The 23,449-nt window shown below is 37.1% G+C and overlaps 1 protein-coding gene across 1 annotated transcript in view; it reads left to right on the forward strand.

The window, feature by feature from the left end:
• The window catches only part of NUS1 (NUS1 dehydrodolichyl diphosphate synthase subunit), a 30,128-nt gene that overhangs the window by 1,051 nt on the left and 5,628 nt on the right, over positions 1 to 23,449 (forward strand). Inside the window, exons 2-4 of the mRNA XM_054998496.1 lie at positions 16,402 to 16,524; positions 16,929 to 17,081; positions 23,039 to 23,138. Of these exons, the coding sequence (XP_054854471.1) occupies positions 16,402 to 16,524; positions 16,929 to 17,081; positions 23,039 to 23,138 (376 nt within the window). The remainder of the gene's footprint in view (positions 1 to 16,401; positions 16,525 to 16,928; positions 17,082 to 23,038; positions 23,139 to 23,449) is intronic.

Genomic DNA, 23,449 nt, shown 5'->3' on the forward strand with positions numbered 1-23,449 from the left:
TGGTGTCCAGCGAGATGAGAAAATATAGAATCTGTGAATGGGAAGAAAATCCTATTCTCCTGTGATGTATTTCCAGTGAGGTAAACATACCTCTTACTTGTGTTTGTCTCAGAACTAAATGGTTTCAAAGGCTGGGGGGTTGATGTCAAAAGAAGGGGCAATCCAAATCCCAATCCTTGTTACTTTTTATCAATGAATATCTCCTTGAAATCCAATCACAGATCTGTATCCCTGATATTATTTTGGGGACCCCACCCCTGCAATCTCTCAGTAACCATTGGTTTGGTAATGAATATTCTTATGAACTCTAGTGCACATCTTACTGTTTGTAAATGGTGGCAAGTAGATATTTAAAGGGTGTTTTAGCAGTAGTTGCATCTCCCTCTCATTTCTTTGTCAGACAGTTATTGGCTGCCACCAGTTCTGCTGTTGGTCTTGAATGGCTGGAGCAGAGCAACATTATCGATGGCTTACTGTCAGATTCCTGTGTACTGTGTGTCTTTCTGCCTTATGTTCATATATTCAGGGATGCTGTGGATGTAATTAAGGGAAGTGATCTTATTCTTGGTACCTGAACAAAAACATTTTGAGGATTTGAAGAACTTAAATCTTTCCTCCTTTATAAGCTGATGAATGTTTAACTAGAACCCTATTTTATTCCTTTTTAGAAATTATGTTGAAAGTTCAGAGGTTTGAATGAATTATGTGACTTCCTCAATGTATAATATTTGAAAATGGTGATCAATCCATGTTGCAAGTACAGTCACAGAGAAAGTTGCTCAATCTTAGCTCTGGTAGCAGGCTGCTCAGTGCCACTTTGCCCTGTTCTATTACCCCACCCTTGTTACAGCTGCCTCCATGCAAGTCTTCCAAACAAAGCAGTACATGGGTGGCGATTTCTAGCGAGCATTTTTTGCAGTTGAAAACCCGCTAAGTAATGTTTGCTTACGTATGTGAAACGTTGGGAAACTATCTAGTCATTTATTTGAAAAGAGCATTTTTGTTACTCTCATATTCTTCTCATCCTTATGAAAAATTATTGTTTTCTTCTATTCCTCATTCCTTGCTCAGCAATGAACAAGACAAATCTAGTTCTTCTTTCCCCATTATTTACCACAGCTGTCTCCCTAATAGAATCTGATCAAATTGTTTATGCCAGAGAAGTTTTATAAGAGACATCTAACAAAAAACACCTGTGCCTCACACCGTAAATTAACTAGTCAACAACGCTATACAATGCACCATGTTATAGTTAAGGCCAAGCAATTTACATTTCTATTAGAAAATGAGTGCTTCTCAAATATGTTTGTGTAATTTTTCTTTCCATCAATACTTAAGTGATATGGTAGATTACAAAAAACTGGAAATAATGGTGGTAGGATCACAAGTAAATGTTGATGTGTAGCTGAATGAAAACAGAAAAAACTGGAGGAGGAAGTGCTGATATTGTCATCATTTTCTTTTGAGCATACATTAGTGTTCTTTTTAATATATTATAAATTAGTCTGAAGCACCAGCAAATGATGCAATTCTGTGTAGGCTAAACTTCATTTTGTTTGTCTTGTTAAAGATACAAACGTGTTATTAATTAGCATGCTGATGTTTGTCATAATTTGAAGTGAATCACTGGATTTATATGGAAAAGGGAAGTGTTTTTCACAGGCTGAGTACATTAAAAACCAAAGATAAGTATTTCAGGTTTTTAGGAAGCTGCACAGAGATGTACACATCCTGCATTTCAGCTGCACTCAAAAAGCTTGTTTTTTTTAAAAAAAAAGTGTGAATTCTTTTTTAAAAGTTCAGCCTTACAATACCTTTTAGTTTTATTTATTTTATTTTTAAAAAATTGTGCAACCTTTCAACCCACAATAGGGTTCCCAAGGCAGTGAGCATTAAACACTAAAAAAATTAAAACAGTTCAAAGTAATTTAAATTTTAAAACAATATTTATAAGAGTATAAAAACAATTTAATAAACACAAAAACAGAGAGGAGTCCAATAACAGTTATTAGGAGTATACCCAAAAAAAAGTTTTCACCCACTGGAGGAAGACAGTAATAGAGTTGGACAGATGAATTTCCCTGGGGAGAGAGTTCTAAAGTTTTGATGCCACGATTGCGAAGACCCTTTCTTACCAGTCTTAGATGTCAGGAGACACCTGAAATAGGACTTCTGAAGATGACCAGAGTGAATGAAGTAGGTTCATATGGGAGAAGGCAGTCCTTAAGGCCAACTACTAAGGTAGTTAAGTACAGTCAATATTTAAGCTCAGAACTACACATCCATATTGTCCATTGTAATTAATCCTGTACATTGCATGCAAAATGGCATCAGGGATGCTTGTTCATTCGATAGTTTGGTTGATGGCCTGCTCACAAATTGTGATCCAAAGCAACTTACATTGTTCTCTTCTATTCAGGACTGGCTCAAGTGTTTATGGTGCTTCCCAACAACAGAAAGAAAAATAAGAAGTCTAGAATGAACTCTTCCTGTTACTTAGTTTTTGAAATGAGCATCATAAAGTAAAAATAGGCATTGAAACCTTTTTGCACTAGGCCATCAATTTGGGTAACACATCATGCTTTGCTTTATGCTCTTTTGCTTTCACAAATACATTAATAAGTTGAGTCAGAGTTTTGAAGCTTTTTTTGTGTCCTGTCAAGGTGGTGGCCCTCCTTACAAGTCACTTACAAAATTATACAGAACAGTGTGCAAGCTTTTGATTTGTCCAGAATACAGTTTGGTGTCAGTTTGTCTCTCCCCTCCACCCCCTAACTGTTTTGGTAACATCCATCCTAATGAATTGTGGTGAGCTTGAAAGCTTGCATACTGTTCTGTGTAATACTGACTTGTACTAAAAGATATTACATGGGATTTTCTTTTTGTCTTTTGACACCATCTTTTAAAAAATTGTCCTGTTGGCTCTTTGGAAGTAATATTGGAATGCACTTTGGGTGCCTTTGGTACAGACTTTGTTTTCAGAAGTGGTATGTGCCTTGCCTTATCTCATGTCAGAAACCAACTGCCTCACTCAAAATTATATCACATAAATATATTCTTTTGACTTGCAAAGTCTTTCCACTCTGTCAATTATTTACATGAAATAGTGACTTAGAAGTATGTAACTGGCCAGAAGTTCCCTATTTCTGGATCTTACAATATGTCTACTCTCTCACTAATGATCCAAAACCTACTTCAGCTGTCTCAGGCATTCAATAGATAAGAAGTTTGTGTAGCAAGGATTCTCTGTAAGACAGTTCAAAGGCTGCAATCCTAAGAACAGTTCCTTGAGAGTAAACCTCATTATATAAAATCGGTCTTATTTCTGAGTAGACCTGATCAGGCTTGCTTGCAAAGTCACTTTGCCACCCCCGCCCAGAAAACTTGCTGAAAAAAGCAAGGGATTGGCTTTTTAAAAGCCAAAAAGTGTCAGCAGAGGACTGGTAAATGGTCAGAATAGCGTTTTTTAAAGAAGAAGTCAAAACCATAAGGGTAAGTGTTGGGTTAGGCTTCTGAGGCAGAGGAGCAGAGACAGAGGAAAGGTAAGCCTGCTTCCTCTGTAATGGTGAATGAAGCCCACACAGAGGCAGCTCTGTCCACCTCCCTCCTATTTCCTGCCACATACTGTTTATGGACCCCAAGGAAAGGAACAGTCCGGAAACAAGTCCCATGCTTGTCTCATTCTTTCCCTCTTGTCATTGGGAATGTGGAGCTCACAGCTCATTCTTTTGAGAGTTGCATTCTCAAAATGTGACACCAGAAAAATTGGCCAGAATGTATCCAGATATGTCCAATATATGCTGGAAATGTAAAGACAAAATAGGTATATTTTACCACATTTGGTGGTCGTGTGAAAAGGTGACGAAATATTGGAAAATGATACATGAGCTACTACTGGAAGTATTAGGTATGACCATATCTTTCAAACCTGAACTGTTCTTATTGAATATTATGCCGGAGGGTCTAGAGAAGAAAAAGGGGTATTTGATACTGCATATAATCACGGCAGCAAGAATAACATATGCTAGATATTGGAAGAAGATAGATATACCAACAAAAGGAGAGCTGATAGAAAAAGTCTTAGAAACAGCAGAGATGGACATTTTAACAGAATTGATAAAACAACAAAGGCACAATTTGCAGCAAAAAAAGACACCTATGGATGGGTCAAATTAAAATATGGAATGAGAATATAAACATATGATAGGAGGATAGGACCAGAGAAAATAAATAAAGAAGGAAAGAGGGAGAAGAGAGAAGGAGAGTGGAGAAGGGAAGAACGTGGAGGAGGGGAAAGGCACAGAGAAAGAGGAAGGAAAAAAGAAAGGAAATAAAAAGGAAAAGAAGAAAATAAATAAAAAGGAAAGAGAAAATGCTTGTCAGAACTAAGCAGAGTAAGTCCTACAGGAGAATTAGGTTCAGAATACTGAAAAGAAATTACAAAGAGGAATGAATTGTAGAGATGGAAAATGAATATAATACATGTATGCAATTTTGTTTTATATTATCTCTCTTGTTTATGTGTATATATCTTTATTTAAAAATTAATAAAAAGCATATGGGAAAAAAGAGAGAGTTGCATTTCCCATTATTTCTTCAGAAATTTCCCATTACAAGAAGATTTTATGGCCAAGCTGTAGCTCATTTATCAGAAGCTGCAGCCCTGTACTATTCATTTTTACATCTTCCATGTGGCACATGGGATGCAGGGTGGATAAAAATCAATTATTTTTTTAAAAAAATCAAAAGAAATCAATTTTTTTGATTTAAATTGGATTTTTTTTATTTAAATCGGATTTTTTTAAATAAAATGCTTTTTGAGGAAAATATATTACCATCCAAAGGTTATTCCATCATGAAATAAAGATTAGTTTTTAATTATGTAGAATAAGGCTGTATATGTTTGATTTTTTTGGTAAATAAATTCCATTAATCCATTCACCATGTCATGCTCTTCAAGAGGTTTTTGTAAGATTATTGGGCAGTTTCTCTGCCTACAAGATATTATCACAGATGCTTGGTTTTGCAGATCTCAAAACTGAATTTGTGTCAGCTCAGCAGAGATCACATGCCTCTTCTTCACAGCAAAAATGTTATAACATGAACAGAGTTGAGAAAAAGACCTTAATCCTATTGTTCTACAAACCTATGAAGACAGAATCAACCCCTCCAGTGCTGAGTTTCAAGAAGTTCAGTGAATAGAAACAATATTTTTCTGATTGTTTGGAGTGGAATAGGTCTGCACAAGAAGAAACTAAGTGTGAGGAGGGAAGGGCAAGCAGTACAAAATGAAAGTGAAACTTTTTGAGCACAATACTGCACAAGTCTTTGGATCTTTTGTGTGTATGACCTGAGGTTTATCACATTCTTTCCTTGGAGGAAAAAACCTATAATGGCAGCAGGCCGTAAAAGAGACCCAGTTTGGGAATACTTTAATGAGGTTCCTTTACCTATTGGTAAGGCAGGCATGCGTGCAAAATGCAGTATATCAAGAACTGGCCTATTCTGATGACAGTTTGTGAACAAAATCGAGATAAAATAGATGGCACTGTCACGGCCAAAATCCTCAACATTGGGCTTAAGAGAAATGGTGAACATATGCTGAGCATCCTGAAACCCATCTCTGAAGCTTTAAACAAAATACAGAAAAATAGCTGTTTTATTGCTGATGCTGTTGAAATTTGGAAGGAACTGAGTGAACACTTGAAAACAGAACTACACATGGACAGAATTAAATTACAAGCATTAAAAAAACGAATGGGACAAGCACTGTCTCCAGCTCATTTTTTGGCAAATATTGTCAATATCCAGTACCAGGGTCAAAACTTAAGTGCTGAGGAAGAGGAGTTAGCTATGACATGGGTATCCAGCAATCATCCATCTGTAATGCCAACTATAATAAACTTCAGAGCTAAGGGGGAACCATTCAAGAAATATATGTTTGCTGAAGATATTTTAAAGAAAGTCACACCAGTGAACTGGTGGAAGTCACTTAAGCACTTGGATTTAGAGACTGTTCAAGTAATGATTTCGCTTTTAACAGCAGTAGCTTCTTCTGCAGGCGTTGAAAGAATATTCTCTTCCTTTGGACTCATTCATTCTAAATTGAGAAATCGTTTGGGACCCGATAAAGCAGGAAAGCTTGTTTTTCTTTTCCAGATTATGAACAAAGAAGAAGATGAAGATGATGAGTGAGCTACAGAGGACAGTATTTAAGTTTTTCATGTGTAGGCTGGGCTGACAGTCTAAGTTTCTTAAAATATATATATTTTGTTTAGCCAAATTAGTTAACAAACATGGATGTTTGTTTAAGCAAATAACATATGCTGTAATGTTATTGTTTCAGTTGAATAAATAAAACTATTTAAATTGTTATTTTAAATGATTATTTTTCTCCTTCCAATAAAGTACAACAGAAAAGTTGTCCAAATATGAATGATTAACCTAAACTGGGTATAATTCATCTCACAATAAATTAACTATAATGTGTTTCTAATAGTATTAAAATCAATATTTTATACAACTGTAAAACTAATATGAAAAGTTGTTATTCTAAAAATCTTCATCTACTTGCATATTAAAGTTATACCAGCAAGAATTAGTCTTTATGTAGAAAACTATGATTTAAATCAAGCCTTACTGACTAGTGATTTAAATCATGATTTAAATCAGTTTGATTTAAATCAAATCTACCCTGTTAACAACCCAGTAATTACCAGTTCTGTGTATCTGCAGGTGCTGCCTTCTCCAAAGAAAAATTGATTGCTGATGCAGCTTATTTTCTAAATCTGTTGGCAGCATTTTTTTTCCATCCAGGGCCTTTATTATATAGCAATTTTGGACTGTTTTTAGTCTTTCAGGGACCCTCATAAATGTCTGTCTGTGGCGATGCCAGATTATGATGCTGGTTTGAGAGCACCCTTTTGAAAGAACACTGAAGTCTTCTCTGCATTTCAGGAATAATACATTGGATTTAGGATCTGTCTGCTTGCTCTTTTATCTCTACTGACATTGAAACTTACTCAAATGTATTTCCAGACTTTTTTTTCCTCTTTCAAATCCTCAGATAACTTAAATCAGTTATCAGGATGTGGGGGAGCAGAAATAAGTAATAGCATTTGCTCAATCATTTGGCATTACTTCTGCCCCCTTCTTGTGGAATTTGGAGTCCTTGCTTGTTCTGGAATTGTGTAGGCAAAGATGAGTACTGAGACGAGAGCTTCCTGGGTCCTCTCCTGTAAAGGCTGACTTCACTGGGATTGTGCTTTTGCAGTTGTGCTAAGAGCAGTCATTATTGTATGTATTTATGATGGCTATATCCTTCACCTTTACTGTATTTACAGGCACAGTCAAATCTAAATCACAAAACCAATACAAAAATAATCTCAGCCACACAACAAAATAAGCCACAGACAATAAATCAAAATAGGTTTATAAGGTAGTGCTATTAATGGATAATATATATAGTATAAAATATAGATAGAACAAAATATAATCAGCTTGAATCCCAGCATTATTGAGCCCTTGGGCACTTATGTAATTCTGGTACAAGGGCACAGCAAACCATAAAATGTCAGAAAGTGAGGTCATATGTAACTCTAAAAGTAACTCTTCAACAATTCAGGCAGAAGCTCTGTTGAACAGGATGCCATTTAAAATGAATATGTTAAAAATATTTTGTTGTATAGACACTACACAGCCAATCAGGAAAGCCCAGACTGCCTCTGCCCACTTCCTAAAAAAACTTGAGGGGCACCAGGAAAGGTGTTGGTGGGTGCCACACTGGGGACCCCTGATATACAGAGTCAGGTAAAGGTATTTTAATGGGGGTGGGGCAAAGTGCCCCCTACATAACTTTGTACAAGAGAGAAAAACCAAATATATCTAAATGCAGGGCAAATAAATGTGTCTTTACCTGGTGCTGATAACTCAATAGGCTTGGTGCTAGGGAGGTTGAGGAAGGGAGGGTGTTGCAGTTGGGCGCTACCTCTGAAAAGGCCCTGCTCCTGATCCCACCGTGTCCTACCTCCATAAAAATAAGGGAAGGCAGAGCAGTGCCTCTGATGAAGATATTGAGCAGATATGTACTCGCATAGGTGGTCCTTCAAGTATCTTGATTCCAAAATGTTCAGAGCCGTAAAAGAACTAGTATAGTGAATTGGGCCTAGAAGCAATAGACAGCCAGTGCAGTTTTGGATAAATTTTGCCTTTATAGGAGAAATTAGTTCCATACCAATTAAAGCTTCAAAAGTAGTCCCATGTAAAGATAATTTTAGTAATCTCAGGTGGATGTAACATGGCCAAGGGATGCAGCTGGTGTGCTAGCCAAAGCTGAGTTAAAAGTACTTGGTATTACAGAGGGCATTTGAAACTTCACCTAGATTTAGTAGTATTCCAAGCCTTTAGTAGTATTCCAATTCCATCTGCTTAAAGAATGCAGTTCTGGAAGGTTCTTAGAAGGAGGTCTGTTGGGCTTCAGGCTTTCTAATCAGCCAGAAGTGGGAATTGAAGATTAAACTGAAGTAGTTTAAATGTGGAATGGTTTTCTGTTCCTCCTTTATCAAAGTAACACTATTTTCCTCACAAAGTAAGTAGCTGTTTATAAACACTTTCTCTTTCATATGCCTCACTGTGCATGCCCTGATAACTTCTAGATTAGGTTACTGCAGAGTGTTTGTATGTGGGGCTGCCCTTTGAAGACTGTCTGGAAGCTACAGTTGGAACAGAATGCTGCAGCCAGGATGTTGACTGGAGTTGGTCCTAAGGACCATAGCACTCCTCTCGTGTTCCAGCTACACTGGCTCCCAATTTGTTTACAGGCCCAGTGAACTCTGGGTATGTTTGTATGTCTATATGTTTATACTGTGTTGTTAAATATTTATATATATATATATATATATATATATATATATATATATATATATATATATATATATATATATATATATATATATATATATATATATGCATTTTAAAAATTTCATATATACATTTTAAAATTTTAAATGACTAATGCCTGATGTTTGCCACTTTGTTTGGGAGGAAAGGTGGCATATAAATGTTTTAAAGAAATAAATAAAATGCTGCTCTTGGGGGATGAAATAAGGGGAGTACTGCAGGGAGATTGGTACCAGTTAGAGAGAAGACATACTGGCAGTTTTAAAGAGCTCTGTGTAGGCTTCTGATCTGCTTCTTGGCTAATTCAAAGTACTGGCCATTACCTTTTAAAGTCCTAAACTGTTCAGGACCAGGTTTTTTTTAAAGAATTGCTTGCCTACTATTTGAGATTATCTTCCAGGTTCTAGCTTGGCATAGCCTTCTGAAGTGAGTTAAATTACCAAAAAGAATATGGCTTTCTCTATCACATTGGTGTTTAAGCTTCAGAATGTTTTCCTTGCAACTTTTTGCCTGACAGAGTATTTAGTAAAATTCAGGTAAAGATATTCTTCATCACCCAGACTTTTTTTAAAAACTTCTGCATTGTTTGACTATGCATTATTTTTGTTTTTTCTTGACCCTTTTATAGTGATTTATGTGGCCTAATTTAATTGATTTTAGCTAGAGTTTATGCTTATGTTGGTTATCTGGGAAACTGAATGAATTGAGAGTACAGAACATGAATATTTTAGGAAAATGCTTTATGTTAAATTTTTGTCCCCTTACAGATAACATAAGCATTTTTTTAGACTTTTGAATATTTATTAGATTTATAATCCACTCTCCCCGCAAGTAGCTCAGAGTGGATAACCTTATATCACAGCCATAGTAAAATCACATTAAAATAAGGATAATGATAATGAATGAGCAAAAGTTTGTAAAAGACAAGATGTAAACCAAGGATTAAATGCAATAGGAAAAAGGTTAGCAGACTGAAAGGAAAGGATAATAGCTAAAACTGTTGAAACAACTAGAAGGCAAGTAGAAGAAAACAAGTGAAAAAACTAGAATCTGCTGTGAGAGAAATAAGTCTGTTAATGAGTGCAGTGATATTTCTATTGAATGTAAAAATGTAGGAAATAAATATACAAGGACTTAAAAGCAAAAGTTGAAAGCAATAGATATATTAGAAAATCTATTTTTCTTAGTAGTAGTAGGACCAGATTTTAATGACAATGGTTTATAGAAGAAGTTTACTGGGTGGTCTTAATGACAGAAGAAAGAAGTAGTAGTCATAGGGCTGTAAGAAACCACATTGTAAAAATGTAGGGGAGGTGATAATTTCTGTTACCCTCCTATCCTACTATAGAGTCCCACAATGCTGCTCCTGAGGGTCCACCGATTTAGGAATAAAATCTCAAGGGTTGGCTGCAGCAGCAGTGGGGACTGGTTGAAATTGCTGACTCCTGTTAAGAAAATGTAACAGTTCAGCAATGCTGTTTGGAAGAATTGAGCCTTGAAGGTAGATGGTTTAGATGCACAAATTTTAGCAATCTTGAAGTTTTAAATTCTTAACATAGATCTTTATTAATAAAAATACAAAAATGACTATAGTAATGTTATACTTGAGATCTTACGGAGTAAAGTTTGAGATTCAAGCAACGGTTTTATAACAGGAACTATAGAAATAAATTGGCTTAGATTAAAATAAAAGAATTGGAACAGTTATTTAGTAATAACTAATATTAATGTTTTAGAAGGACTTAAAACAGACCCAAAATATGTAAATGTCTTGAGAGGATATGAAAGCTAACAATCAGCTTGGAGAAAAATACTGGAGATTTGTAAACGGCAAGTATACTGTTTACAGAAAAGCAATTTGAGTCTAAACTAATTAAGAGCTCGCCATAGCTTCACTATAGAAACTTTGCACCAACTGCATTTGTTTTGCTTTAGAATTGGGTCCATTTCCAAATTCAATGGTAGCAGTTAGTATTATGTCTAATAAGCCTCATGTCATTCCTGCTTAGCAGTATGGACATACACAATATAAGCTGTCCTCTGAAGAGTCAGATACTGTCTGTGTTTGAAAAATCTTAATAATTCTTGATGAATTCAGATAGAAGATCCATGGAAGTTGCAAAGTCACCTCTGCAGTCCTGGTTCTGACAAGTAACTAGGGCAGCAGTAATTGCTAGCTTGTTTGTAGTGCTTTTGCTTTGTTTTTCTTTGTAATAAAAGGCTAGACTTAACTAGATTAGTGTTCGCTAACTTCGTTTATATAACAATACAAACCTGTTTTTCCAGTGGGCATCATAACATCATAACTCTTAGCAATGTAAAGACTAACTTTTTTTAAAATAAAGGATAAAAAAACATTCTAAAAAGAAGACACTAACAATACATAGGCAAGTGAAAAAAGAAAAAGAAACCCTTAAACTAAACTACAGATTTGAGTTACGATCTTCTTTGCCTCAAATATAGATCATTTTCAGAATCTCACTTATTCTCAGTTAAACATAAAAGCCCTCTTTTTTCTATTGTTCAAGGTTCTTAATCCATAAATCCAGATGTCATTAAATCCTTATTATCCATTTCATGTAAAAAGTCTATAAATGGTTTCCATTTAGTCAAAAATGTAACTAATGTCAAATGTGAAGTAAGTTTTGCCAGTGCTTTACAACTATTTTTTTTTTTAGCCAATGCTTCATCTTTGGAGTTGGTGGGTGGGTGATCAGTTATGCACAGTCAGATTTCCAGCTCTCTTTGTACAAGATTTTGGGTATTCTGAAATGAATTCTCTCAATTATGCCCAGTATTGCTGTTTGTTGCAAAATTAATGACTTCGTTTCTTAAGTTTTATCTACTACACTTAAATTTCCAAAATAGAAAAGATGAGAGGATGACACAGGTTTACCTTGAAGAGTGTTTATATAGTGCAAAAATCACTGCAATAACAATATTGTGACGTTTAATGTGAAGTGGTATCCACTGAAATGTTTAGCCACAGCCTGACCCAATTTGTATGGTTATGATTAGTCAACATAGAGTACATTTTGTTGGGGTACCTTCACCCCAGGGGATGAAGGCATATTTTCTTAATCTGAAGGACGTGAATTGTTGAGAGAGGCTTTGTGTGAGAAAGATCACACATGATCATCAAGACATCTGATGTTTCAGGTATTGCTGGACAATATGCACATTAAATCTTGAAGATTATTGGGGTAAATTTACCACAAAATTTCAGCTTGCACTAAAGCTATTTCGCAAGACAAAATATGAGAAAAAGACTGCGGTAGCTGCTTGTACTAAGTCAAACTTAGTGGGGATACAATGTCTGCTTGCATAAGTTCTTGTACAACTAATTTCTGGATGCTAAAATATGGGGGTGGGGAATGTTATGTGTTCTACAAGATCTTGCAGAAGCAGAACTGTGATAAGTTCATTTTTGTTTCTGCTTGTTCATATATGAAGCCAAGCTTATAAATACTAGGAGAAAATGGATAAAAAGTTTGAACACACTTCCTTTGTATTACTTGTTTTAAAAAACCCTATTTTCAGTTCAGTGGCACTTAGCATATAGATAAAATGAGCATTCTGACTTGTTAGTGATAGCTTCATATTTTTATTCCATCTTTACGCTTAACAGCCAGCTGTGTTAAATGCAGGGCTTTTTTTTCTGGGAAAAGAGGTTGTGCAACTCTCTAGTACCACATACCGGAAATGCGTGGTGACACCGCTTCCCGGAAGTGATGCCGCTTCCCAGAACCTAGCACAATGCATTACAACAAGATAAATGTTAGTAAGCTTGGAAAATTACGCTATTATGAGAGAGGGTTTTTTTCCTTTCTGTATCCTCTACAAAAAGTGAAATCTTCCATTCCCTTTCTCAAACATTTCATTTCTTTGGAATCGTATTTTAAAATATGCAGGAAGGAGGGGGCCTCTAAAAATCCAAAACCCATCTCACAAATCTAAATTCTAACGGATTCTCTCTGCCAGTGTAGAAAAAAAATCCAAAATTCGTTCTCAAAATTCCAGAGTCGGAAATTCCTAATCTAATGAATATTGAATTTCCAAATTTTCAGGGAGGGTTTTGTTTTACTGGAGCAATTCAAAAGAAGATACTCAACTTTAGCTGCAGTAGATTTATACTTAGTTTAAAATGGCTTTTTTTGTTGCCTGCCAACTCTGCCTTACCAATGGCTAAGCTGGAAATGCTCATAAATATTCCAATGTCCCAGACAAACAATATTCATAAAAACTTCCTTAACACCCATATGTCCACTTCAATTTCAGTGATGATAATCAGCTGAGGGTAGGGAGAACCATTTGAGTTACAGCTATTAAGACATAAGAACACCTATATGCTGACAAATATATTGATGAAAGCTTTCTGTGTCTTGGACACAGCTATCCATTCCTAGCATAAAACTGGAATAACCATAACTGATATTTTAACTAATACAAATAACCATAACTGATATATTTAACACAGAACCAATCTGCATTCAAAAGCTGTGGGAACCATCACAGTGTCAACTTTAGTCAACAAAAGAATGAAAGCAACACACACGCACACAAACACACACATGCACAGCCCCACCCACCTCCATGAAAAGAAAGCAGAATGAAGTCAAAGCAGCACACACACATATGCATCCCCACCCCCCGAGAAGAAAGCAGAATGGACTCAAAAGCAGCACACATGCACACATACACAGCTCCCACCCACCCCATGAAGAGAAAGCAGAATGAACTCAAAGCAGCACACAGACATACGCAGCTCCACCCCCCGAAAAGAAAGCAGAATGGACTCAAAAGCAGCACACACATACACAGAAACCCCTGAATGAAATGAAAGCAGAATGAACTCAAAGCAGCTTAGCCTCCTCTGCAGAGCCCGCACCATGCTCGAGCAGCATCTCCTTGTTTGCACACACTCTCTTTCACTCACTCTCTCACACACACAGAGGAAAGGAAAAAAAGCAGAATGAACTCAAAGCAGTTTAGCCTCCTCTGCAGAGCCTGCGAGGCCGAAGGAGAAAGGAATCACGTGGGCAGATTCCAGAGCTGCCGGAACACCGTTCCAGGGTATTCCTCCTCAAAAAGCCCCTAGTTAAATGTACAATAGTTAGCCATCATGGAGCCTCCAGTATAGGTCAGAATTATCATGAGCTGAGTACTGAAAGGATTGGAATGTGAAAGCACTTTGACTGTATATTAAAAGGGACAGGATCATACGTTTCCAAGGTTCCCATTTTTCCAGCCATTTGAGGATGTAGACAGAGTCCTTGGAGGTTTGAGTTCTACTATCTGCTTGTATCACCCTTGTCCTTCCTGGCTACTTAAATCTGCCTGGGCATGGGTTGGCTGGGTCCGAGAGGTAGTGAATGCCTCCTTGAGAGAGGGAGTAGTTGCCCCAGCCTTGAAACAGGCTGTGGTGCGTCTCCTACTAAAGAAGCATATCAAAAGACAGGAAATTTCAGTAACTGTTGACTATTGATACTGTCACGCATAGTATACTTCTGGACTGCCTTTTTATGTTGGGAGGCACCATTTTGTAACAGTTCTAGTCCTACTTTGAGGGGAGGTTTTTAGAAGGTGGTGCTCAGCCCTTTGACCTGTGGCCCATAAGGCTCCATCTTGTCTCCTGGGCTTTTCAACATCTTCATGATTTTGCAGGGTGAACTTATCCAGAGATCTAGGCTGCATGCAGATGACACTCAGCTCTATCTCAGGTTTCTGGATCCCAGAAGGGGCTGTAGAAACCCTGAACCAGTGGCTGGAGGCAGTTTTGGATGCAGGTTGATAAACAGAAGCCTAATTGTGACAAGACAGAAAGAGCTACTGGTGAGTTGAAGGTCTGGCCTGGGATTTAAAGTGTCACCTATTCTCGTTTGTGTTGCACTTCCCTCAAAGGATCAAGTCTGTTGTTTGGGGTGTTCTTGGGCCCAGGCCTCCTGCTGGATAAGCAGATAGCAGCTTTGGCCCAGTGCACCTTTTACCAGCTTTGATTGATTAGCCAGCATCAGGCTTTCCTGGGTGGAAATGCCTGGCTACTGCTGTGCATGCTCTGGTTACATCTAGATTAGATTAGAGTGCAATGCATTCTGTGTGGACTGCCCTTGAAAAGTATTTGGAAACTTCAGTTGGTGTAGAATGCTGTGCCAGAACGTTGACTGGAGTGGGGTTGTAGGGACTGCATCACTTCAGTCTTGGCCCATCTACACTGGTTCCCAGTCTGTATCAAGGCACCTGCTTTGACGAGGATTGATCTTTAAAAACCCCACATTGCTTGGGCCAGCATACCTGAAGGACCACCTACTTCCTTACAAACCTACCTGACTGCTACAGTCATCTGAAGCCTTGCTTTGTGTGCCTATGCTGTCTGAGATTAGGTGGATAACAACCCAGGAGAGGGCCTTCTTGGTCCAGAACTCTGGAACTCTCTCCCTAAAGAGTGTCAGACTTGTGGCTAGATAACGTTCTTACTCCAGACTACCTTCTGCAATTAGACAACAGTCCATTGTTTCCAAAAGGCTTTTACTGAAGAATTAGTTCATTATAGTCCACTAGCCTGAACACAAGGTCCAGGATGGTACATGTGCATTGTTACCAATGACAGGCAAAGCATGAGGTACAAAGTAACAGATCACAGCAGGCCCAACCTCCCCCCACAGTTCTCAAAACAACCCCTTTGAAGTCAGAAGAGCGAGAAGCTCCCAAGGCCGGTTCTTGGTGGAACGTCGGTAGCCAAAACAATCCTTTTCTGTGAGATAGCTGCCTGGGAACCTTGGCACCTGGAAGAGAGCACTTACACACTGAAAAGATTAAAATGGAGTCGGTTAAGCATAGGCATACAAGAAAGCAGTCTGAACCTGACAAAGAGAGTCACCTGTCCCCTTCTGTTACCATCTTCTGTCAGCGGGTGAAGACAGACTTTTTAATTTCATTTGGTGTACCCTCTATGATCCTTTTTTCATGCCCTGTTTTCAATTTTTTTTGATATTTCAATTGTATGTGTATTTTATTGTATTTTAGGTGTATTTTAACTTGGCTTTTTATGGTTTGAGTAATGTGTTTTCTTTGGTTTTAATGGTTTTTAAGATGTGTTCTTTATTATGAATGTTTTCAATCTGTCCCTTAGTGGCCTTGATGAAAGCAAAAAACAGGGTATACCTTTGTGAGTAAATACGTGGCTCTGAGTGTTGTTTGTCTGTTAAACACTTGACAACCATGGCATCATGTCTGAATCACTACTTTTAAGTTTCCCTAAGCTGTAGATCTGTGCATCTGTGGTAGGTTTGTTTGTGGGCTTTTGGTTTATTTTTACTTCTTCCAAGAAACTCAAAATATCTAATAAGACCAGAACTCTTTAGATCTAGAAAAGGTATTGTTTTTATCAGATGCTGTTGAACAATTGTTAGCTGCCAGAGCTATGATCAGTAACGTAGATTTACTCAAAAAGGGTAGTGAAGTGACATGTGTACCTCTTTTCTTCCCTTCCCTCTCCCTGTCCAGGTATTTTCAAGAGAAATAATTCAAGACTGATGGATGAAATCCTAAAGCAGCAACAGGAATTGTTAAACCTTGACTGTTCCAAATATACAGTAGAATTTACAAATCAAGACAAAACAGATCAAGGTAAGATTGCTTTTAATTTTATTTTATCTTTATACTAATGCCAAGAGCTGGCGTTCATTCATCCTTCACTAGGAATAAATGGGTTCTCCTTGAACACAAAAGAAGATTTCTAGGTTTACGTACAGGTCTCTGGAATTGTGAATATATTTAAACAACTTTATGACAAGATGTTAGTTTGAACTTTGCTGATCACGCTCAGCAAATACTGTATTGACTATGCATTCCAAATTTAATGCTTTATAGATGAATTCCAAATGTTCATTGAGGTATGTGGGCAACTGATATGAATGGGCAAGAAGGCAGTGTTTACTCATTGTGCATTTATGGGGGAAGTTGATTTTTTTTTTAAGCGCTGTCTCCTTTTTCCACCTAAAATTTAATTTCATTGAAATATTTTATTACAGTTTTAAATTGCCAACCCACATTAAACGTGCTGTCTCCAGAGGATGGAAAGACAGATATAGTAAGAGCAGCTCAGAAATTTTGCCATTTAGTAGCACAACAGCAAAGAAAATGCACAGATCTGGATGCAAATGTCTTGGACAATTTACTAAGTAGTAAGTATGCTATGGAAGTTATTTGTTTTGCTAATTTTAAATGTATGTTCCACTTTTACAGTGTTCAGGGTACCATACTCAAGTTTACAGGCAATAAACATGCTAAACTGCGGTCGGATAAACAATGAATTGACCTGATAGAAACTGCAAAAGTATGCATTTCCAAATGATTCAAAAGCAGTGCAAGACAAGACAGTCTTAAGCCTGAAGGATATCAGTGTGGGTGTTTTATGAACTTTTTCCAGCAGACTCATTCCATAAGATAGTAGTTGCATCGAAGAAAGCAAAGCTCTAGCAAAAGCTGTACAGAACTGCTGAATGGAGGAAGAAATGTCTGCTTAGCAGACATAAATTAATGAACTCATACAGGAAGAGGCAGTTCCTCAGGTATACAGGTCATAGGTGTCTTTATAGATAAAGAAGTAGCACTTTGAATTGAACTGAGAAGCAAATTGGATGATAGTGAAGCTGTGTTAAGATCATCCAGTTCCTACCAAAAGACAAGTAGGCAGTTACATTTTTGTGTCAGTTATAACTTGGCTTTCTTCAAGAGCAGCCCCAAACAGAATACATCACAGTAATCTATCTTCTCAGAAGGGCAGCTGAAAGGTAAGGTGGGTAGGCCAGATCAGTAATGTTTTCAAACCCAACACTTGCTTTTGCCTAGCTTTGGAATTCACACAAACTGAGTGTGGTAGTAAAAAAGACTGATCTGTGAGGTCACCCATTCACATCTCATCTCAGCTACCGACCCACTAGGTAGCTTTCTCTGACTCGTATCTGAAATATAGGGATGGCTACTGGCCTTCTTCGCAGGGTATTGTAAAGATGCAAGATAATGTATTTGAATAACTTAGAAAATTCAAAGTATTATGCAAGAGTTAATTCTTCTCACTGTTAAATTCTCAGATTTCTTCTTAGTAAAATTGAGTGGCAGCCTCATTTATCAAACGTATTTCCCACAGACCTTTTGTTATACCTATCATGTATTTCCTATCAAGAATCTGCTTTTATAGTAAGAGAAGCACATGTGTGATAAGAGCTCTACATGGAAGAAGTATATGGAATATAATAAGCAGAAGTAATACCTGAGTGGCAAATTCATCTTTTGTATACAGAATGACATGCTACCAAATTTCCTAAGCACATTGTGTATAAATGTGCTCCAAATAAATGAAGATGTCCACATCATTTATAAACACTGCAATGCATACAAATAGCTTGAAGAAAAAATGGTTGAAGCAATCTGAATAGAAATTTTTGATAATTGAAATAAAACTTTTTTAAAAAAACAGACAGGCATCCAAAATGCTGTTTGAAAGATTTAGCTTCTTGAAATAATGTTAGCAGGCAGACTGCACTTCTATAACAGTAGTATCTAGTTGTTAAGATTGTACTACATCTGATTCTCTCAACATGGCCTAATTTGTGAATACATAAGTCCAGAGACTGGTGCCATGAAGAGGCAAGACAAGGCATTCTACAAATACAAAAAAGCCCAGGTTTGCAGAAAAATCTGAAATCTAAAAAAAAAAATTACATTGTGTGTGACAACCCCTGATCCAGGCCCTTCCTTTAAAGTGTGTAAGATAAGTAGATTTATTGAACTGTGTGTGTGTGTATATACTTTGACACACACAGAGGATTCCTTAATCCTGTAACTGAGAGCATATCACATATAAATCCAGATCCTTTTCCTTAGGTCCTACAGAGAGTGTAGTGGTGAAATCTTGAGTATAATACAGGAGACTTATAGAACAAAACAAACAAGTTTATTTAGATGGTAACCATGATTTGTCATTCCTTCCCACTCTGGCTTGTTAACTGATACAGTTTTAGAGCTGGGTGGTGCATATACTTAAGAGTTACAAGGTTTATTCTCGCAGCAGCTTTTAATGTAACAATAGTAACTAGACAAATTGGTGGAACCTTTTCCTGTCTATCATGGGATTAAAAAACCCCAAAATAACTGATCATTGATTGCTTGGCAACCACAACAGTATTTCCAGCCTTCAACTCTTGGTTTCTGTCAATAAAAGGCAGAGGGAGGGGGCAGGGTCTTATCCAGGGCTATTTGAAGCCAGGCCCTGGGTGATTTAATACCACCTGACTTGCATGACTTGCCTAGTTCTGACTGCTTGCTACTGTTCAACGGCAGCCATCCCATGAAAAGCTAGCATGGTGTAGTGGTTAGAATTTCAGGCTAGGGAGAGATCTGGGAGATCCAAATTTAAATGCTGTTTCTGCCATGGAATCTCACTGGTTGGCATTGAGCCAGTCGCATACACTCAACCTAAACTGCCTCAGAGGATTGTTGTGACAATAAAATAGAGGAAAGGAGAATAATATAAGCAGCTTTGGTTCCCCATTGTGGAGAAAGGTGAACTGAAGGAATAAATAATAAATATAGCTGAAGATGGGGGAGGGCAAGAAAAAAAGGGGGAAACCCCACAGGGGACACAACGTACTCACTTTCCCAATGTATATATTAAAGTGTAAGTGCTCATTAATTTATCAATACATGAAACATCAAATTTGTAAAGTTCATAATAAATATTCCATATAAACATTGCACAATATCTCCTAAACAGTGAAAGCAATTCAATAGGTTGCATGGAGCAAAATACAATTAATACACATCTTATAGACACCCGGGTATGATAAAAAGTCCTTTCTGTTCACTCCTAAGGGTCATGGTTTCTTTCTTTAAGCCGTACTTCCTCGGTCCCCTTGAAGTGTGGATGAGCCGTAGAGACGAGGCTGGTGGACATCCACACTTCAAGGGGACCGAGGAAGCACGGCTTAAAGAAAGAAACTATGATCCTTAAGAGTGAACAGAAAGGACTTTTTATCATACCCGGGTGTCTATAAGATGTGTATTAATTGTATTTTGCTCCATGCAACCTATTGAATTGCTTTCACTGTTTAAGAGATATTGTGCAATGTTTATATGGAATATTTATTATGAACTTTACAGATTTGATGTTTCATGTATTGATAAATTAATGAGCACTTGCACTTTAATATATAAATTGGGAAAGTGAGTATGTTGTGTCCCCTGCAGAGTTTCCCCCTTTTTTTCTTGCCATTACTTGCAGGAACAGCCATTGCCTTATTGCGAAGATGGGGGAGGGGCAGATAAAAGGTAGGCTAGTTGGTGGATGGGAAGGAGAGAAGAAAGCAGGGAAAGATGAAAATGGGGGTTGCCAGGAGGAGGAAAAGTGGAAATAGTGTATGGAGGGGTGACGTGCCCCCCACAAGTCCTTGTGGGTTGCCCACTGCACAGTTAGGCTCAACCCAGTAGGAAGAAAGCTGAAGACAGGGTTGATGAATGGAAAGCAGAGAAGGAAGCAGGAAATGGGGAGAAGCTATTGAGATTTTCAGGGATGAGATTGTAGAAATTGGGGGACAGGAAATGAGGTGCCACCCACAAATCATTATGTAGGCCCACTTGTAAGTCCAATAGAAATAGTTTCATGAAAAATGTACACATGTAATTTTTAAGTTTGAAAATGTTAATTTGTAATTCACAGTTTGAAGAGAGTGCTTATTGTGTTCTTAGATTACTTAAAATATTTCCTTGATAAATGTCTCATTATTCTTTGTTTGCAGTAGTTTCACCTCTTGAGCTCAAATGTCTAGCTACAGCTTGAAATTTCTAGGTTTGTGGGATAGACACACAGGGGTCCATAATCATGTCTGTTTCTGGTGATCTGGTAGGCGCATCTTCTAACCTGGCAAATATTTGCTTCAGCACAAAGTAAGGCATAAGCAAGAGCTTGTCAATCACCTCAGCATAACTTGAAATACTATAAATGGAGGATTCTCTGTGCTCTGAAGCTTGGTGTGAGTTCATCCCCAAGTCAGTGTATGGGCAGGGTCAGTGATGATTGCAACCTGTAATTGGCTAGCAGTGACAACCAAATCATCTTTTAAAAAATATACATCGTGCAGTAACTACAACAGTAGTTTCCAGTACTTTAAAAAAAAAACTTCCATGTTGCCAAACAAATGGTCATGATTCTATGAACCTTCATGTCACTGGGGGTGGGGGGAATTCGAGTGTAGGCTTTCTCAAAATGGTTGCTTCTGCAAAATTAAGTATGCCTCCTTAAACTAAAATAGTATCTTACTACTTAGGTTGTGGGAGCAGCTGTGACAAAAGATACCAATAAATATCCACCGGTATGGTTCTCAGAATAGTTACAAGTCTCTGCTTTGAATTGTACTTGGTATTTGGTGTTCAGGTGGGTCTAAAAATGGTAACGTTGAGAAACTGGTAGGGCAGTTGAAACTAAAATAATTTTGCAACTTAAGCTGGTCAGGAAAAGTGTACATGCTTATCTATAGAATATCTATAGAAGTCAGTAATACTACATCCAAGTAAATGTGTTCAGGATTTTAATGCAAGTATTAAAAGACTAAATAACTACCTTAAGTTGTGGTGCTACACCTAGTTACCAACACGCTTAATGTTTTCCCTGAAAGAGGGACATTTTATTTTTATTAATAATTTTTTTACTCTACCTTTCTGCCTTCAAAGGGCAATCACAATGGACATGGTTAGGACTGCAGCTTTAAGTACTATACTAATACACAGTAGGTAGTTATAAAAAATTAATATTGGCTTGGATTCTGCCAAGAACTTCTACATGCATGAAAAGGGGGGTAATTTTCACCCATTTCCCCTCCCACAGTAGCCCCAGGTAACCAACTGCTGGCAGTAGTAGAATCTGAAGTCTCCTGAAGAAGGAGGGAATTGGCAAAAATTGCCCCCCACCATAACCATGGCAATTCTAGGCGGGGGGCCAGTTAAGACAGAAAATGGTTTTTGAACAATTAATCATTGGGATTCAAAGCACCTATTAGGAAAAATGTATGAACTGTTATTACAATATGATGCAGAAACAGAGGAGGTAAAAAATTGTATGATAAAATGTATGTGAAACTTTGGAGAAAATATAGGCATGAGGGGAAACCTGTGGACTAAAGAAATTAAATTATAGAATGTCAAATGTTAAGGGAAAATTGTTATAAAATGTTACTCCCAAAGACATTGAAAAAGCTAATAAAGAGTATAATGGGAAATGCTGGAAATGTCAGAATATGGATGCACCATTTTACTACATGTGGTGAACGTGTAAGAAAGCAAGAAAATTTTGGATAGAAGTACATGAAGAAATGCAAAAGATACTGACATTTTAAGTTTGTGATGAATCCCCAAAATACGTTATTAAATATTTTACTAAGTAATATTACAAAAATAAATCGTGAATTATTTAAGTACTTGGTGATGGTGGCAAGAGTAATATTTGCAGCAAAATGGAAGGCAGAAAGATGTCCAGATCTGAAGGACTGGAAGAATAAACTATGTGAATGTGCGACAATGGCAAAACTAACATCTTACATACACAATAGGCCATCAGAATTTCAAGAAAAATAGACAGTATTTTTGTTATATAGTTGAATATTAAGAATAAATTTAAATTTAAAAGGAGAATGCTATAAGGGGAAAAGGGCAGGGGGAGAGAAGAGTGGCAATATATGTCTGTAATAAAATTATTATTAGATATGAAGATATATAGAATAACGATATTTACACAGAAGCAAAAAATTAAGAATATATATAATCAAGTTCTATATAGATAAATGATTGATGACTGTATGAGTTAAGTGCTAGTAGTTCATTTTTGTTTTCTTTGTATGATATAGATAATTGTGTTCATGTTTTTGTATGACTCAGATGATTGTAGACAACTGTAGTAGTGGATGATTGTAATTAATAATAAAAAAAAATTAAAAAAATTCTAGGCATGATCCAAGCCATCATCCTTTAAGGTCCTCTAAAATTTCATATCATTTGCAAATGTGTGTTACACATGGTGAAAATGTGTTAAACCGCTGCTGAACTAAGTGGTTCTTAATTCTTCAAACCAAACTTGTTACTTCTTGTACAGGTACTAATGGTTTTCCAGACCCTGACTTAATACTGAAGTTTGGTCCTGTGGACAGCATATTAGGATTCCTTCCTTGGCACATCAGAGTGACAGAGATCATGTGAGTGGGCAGTGCATAATAGTATACAGTTAAAAATACTGTTCGTTGAATTGTTTAGGTGTATGGCCATGTTGGTTTGCAGTAGAACAGCAGGATTTGAGTCCAGTGGCACCTTAGAGACCAACAAGATTTTCAGAATGTAAGCTTTCAAGAGTCAGAGCTCCCTTCAGTCTGAAGAGCAGAACTCTGACTCTCAAAATAATAACAACAACAACATTCGATTTATATACCGCCCTTCAGGACAACTTAATGCCCATTCAGAGTGGTTTACAAAGTATGCCGTTATTATCCCCACAACAAAATATCCTGTG

The sequence above is a fragment of the Eublepharis macularius genome, chromosome 1 (assembly GCF_028583425.1).
Source record: "Eublepharis macularius isolate TG4126 chromosome 1, MPM_Emac_v1.0, whole genome shotgun sequence".
NCBI classification, from domain to species: Eukaryota; Metazoa; Chordata; class Lepidosauria; order Squamata; family Eublepharidae; genus Eublepharis; species Eublepharis macularius.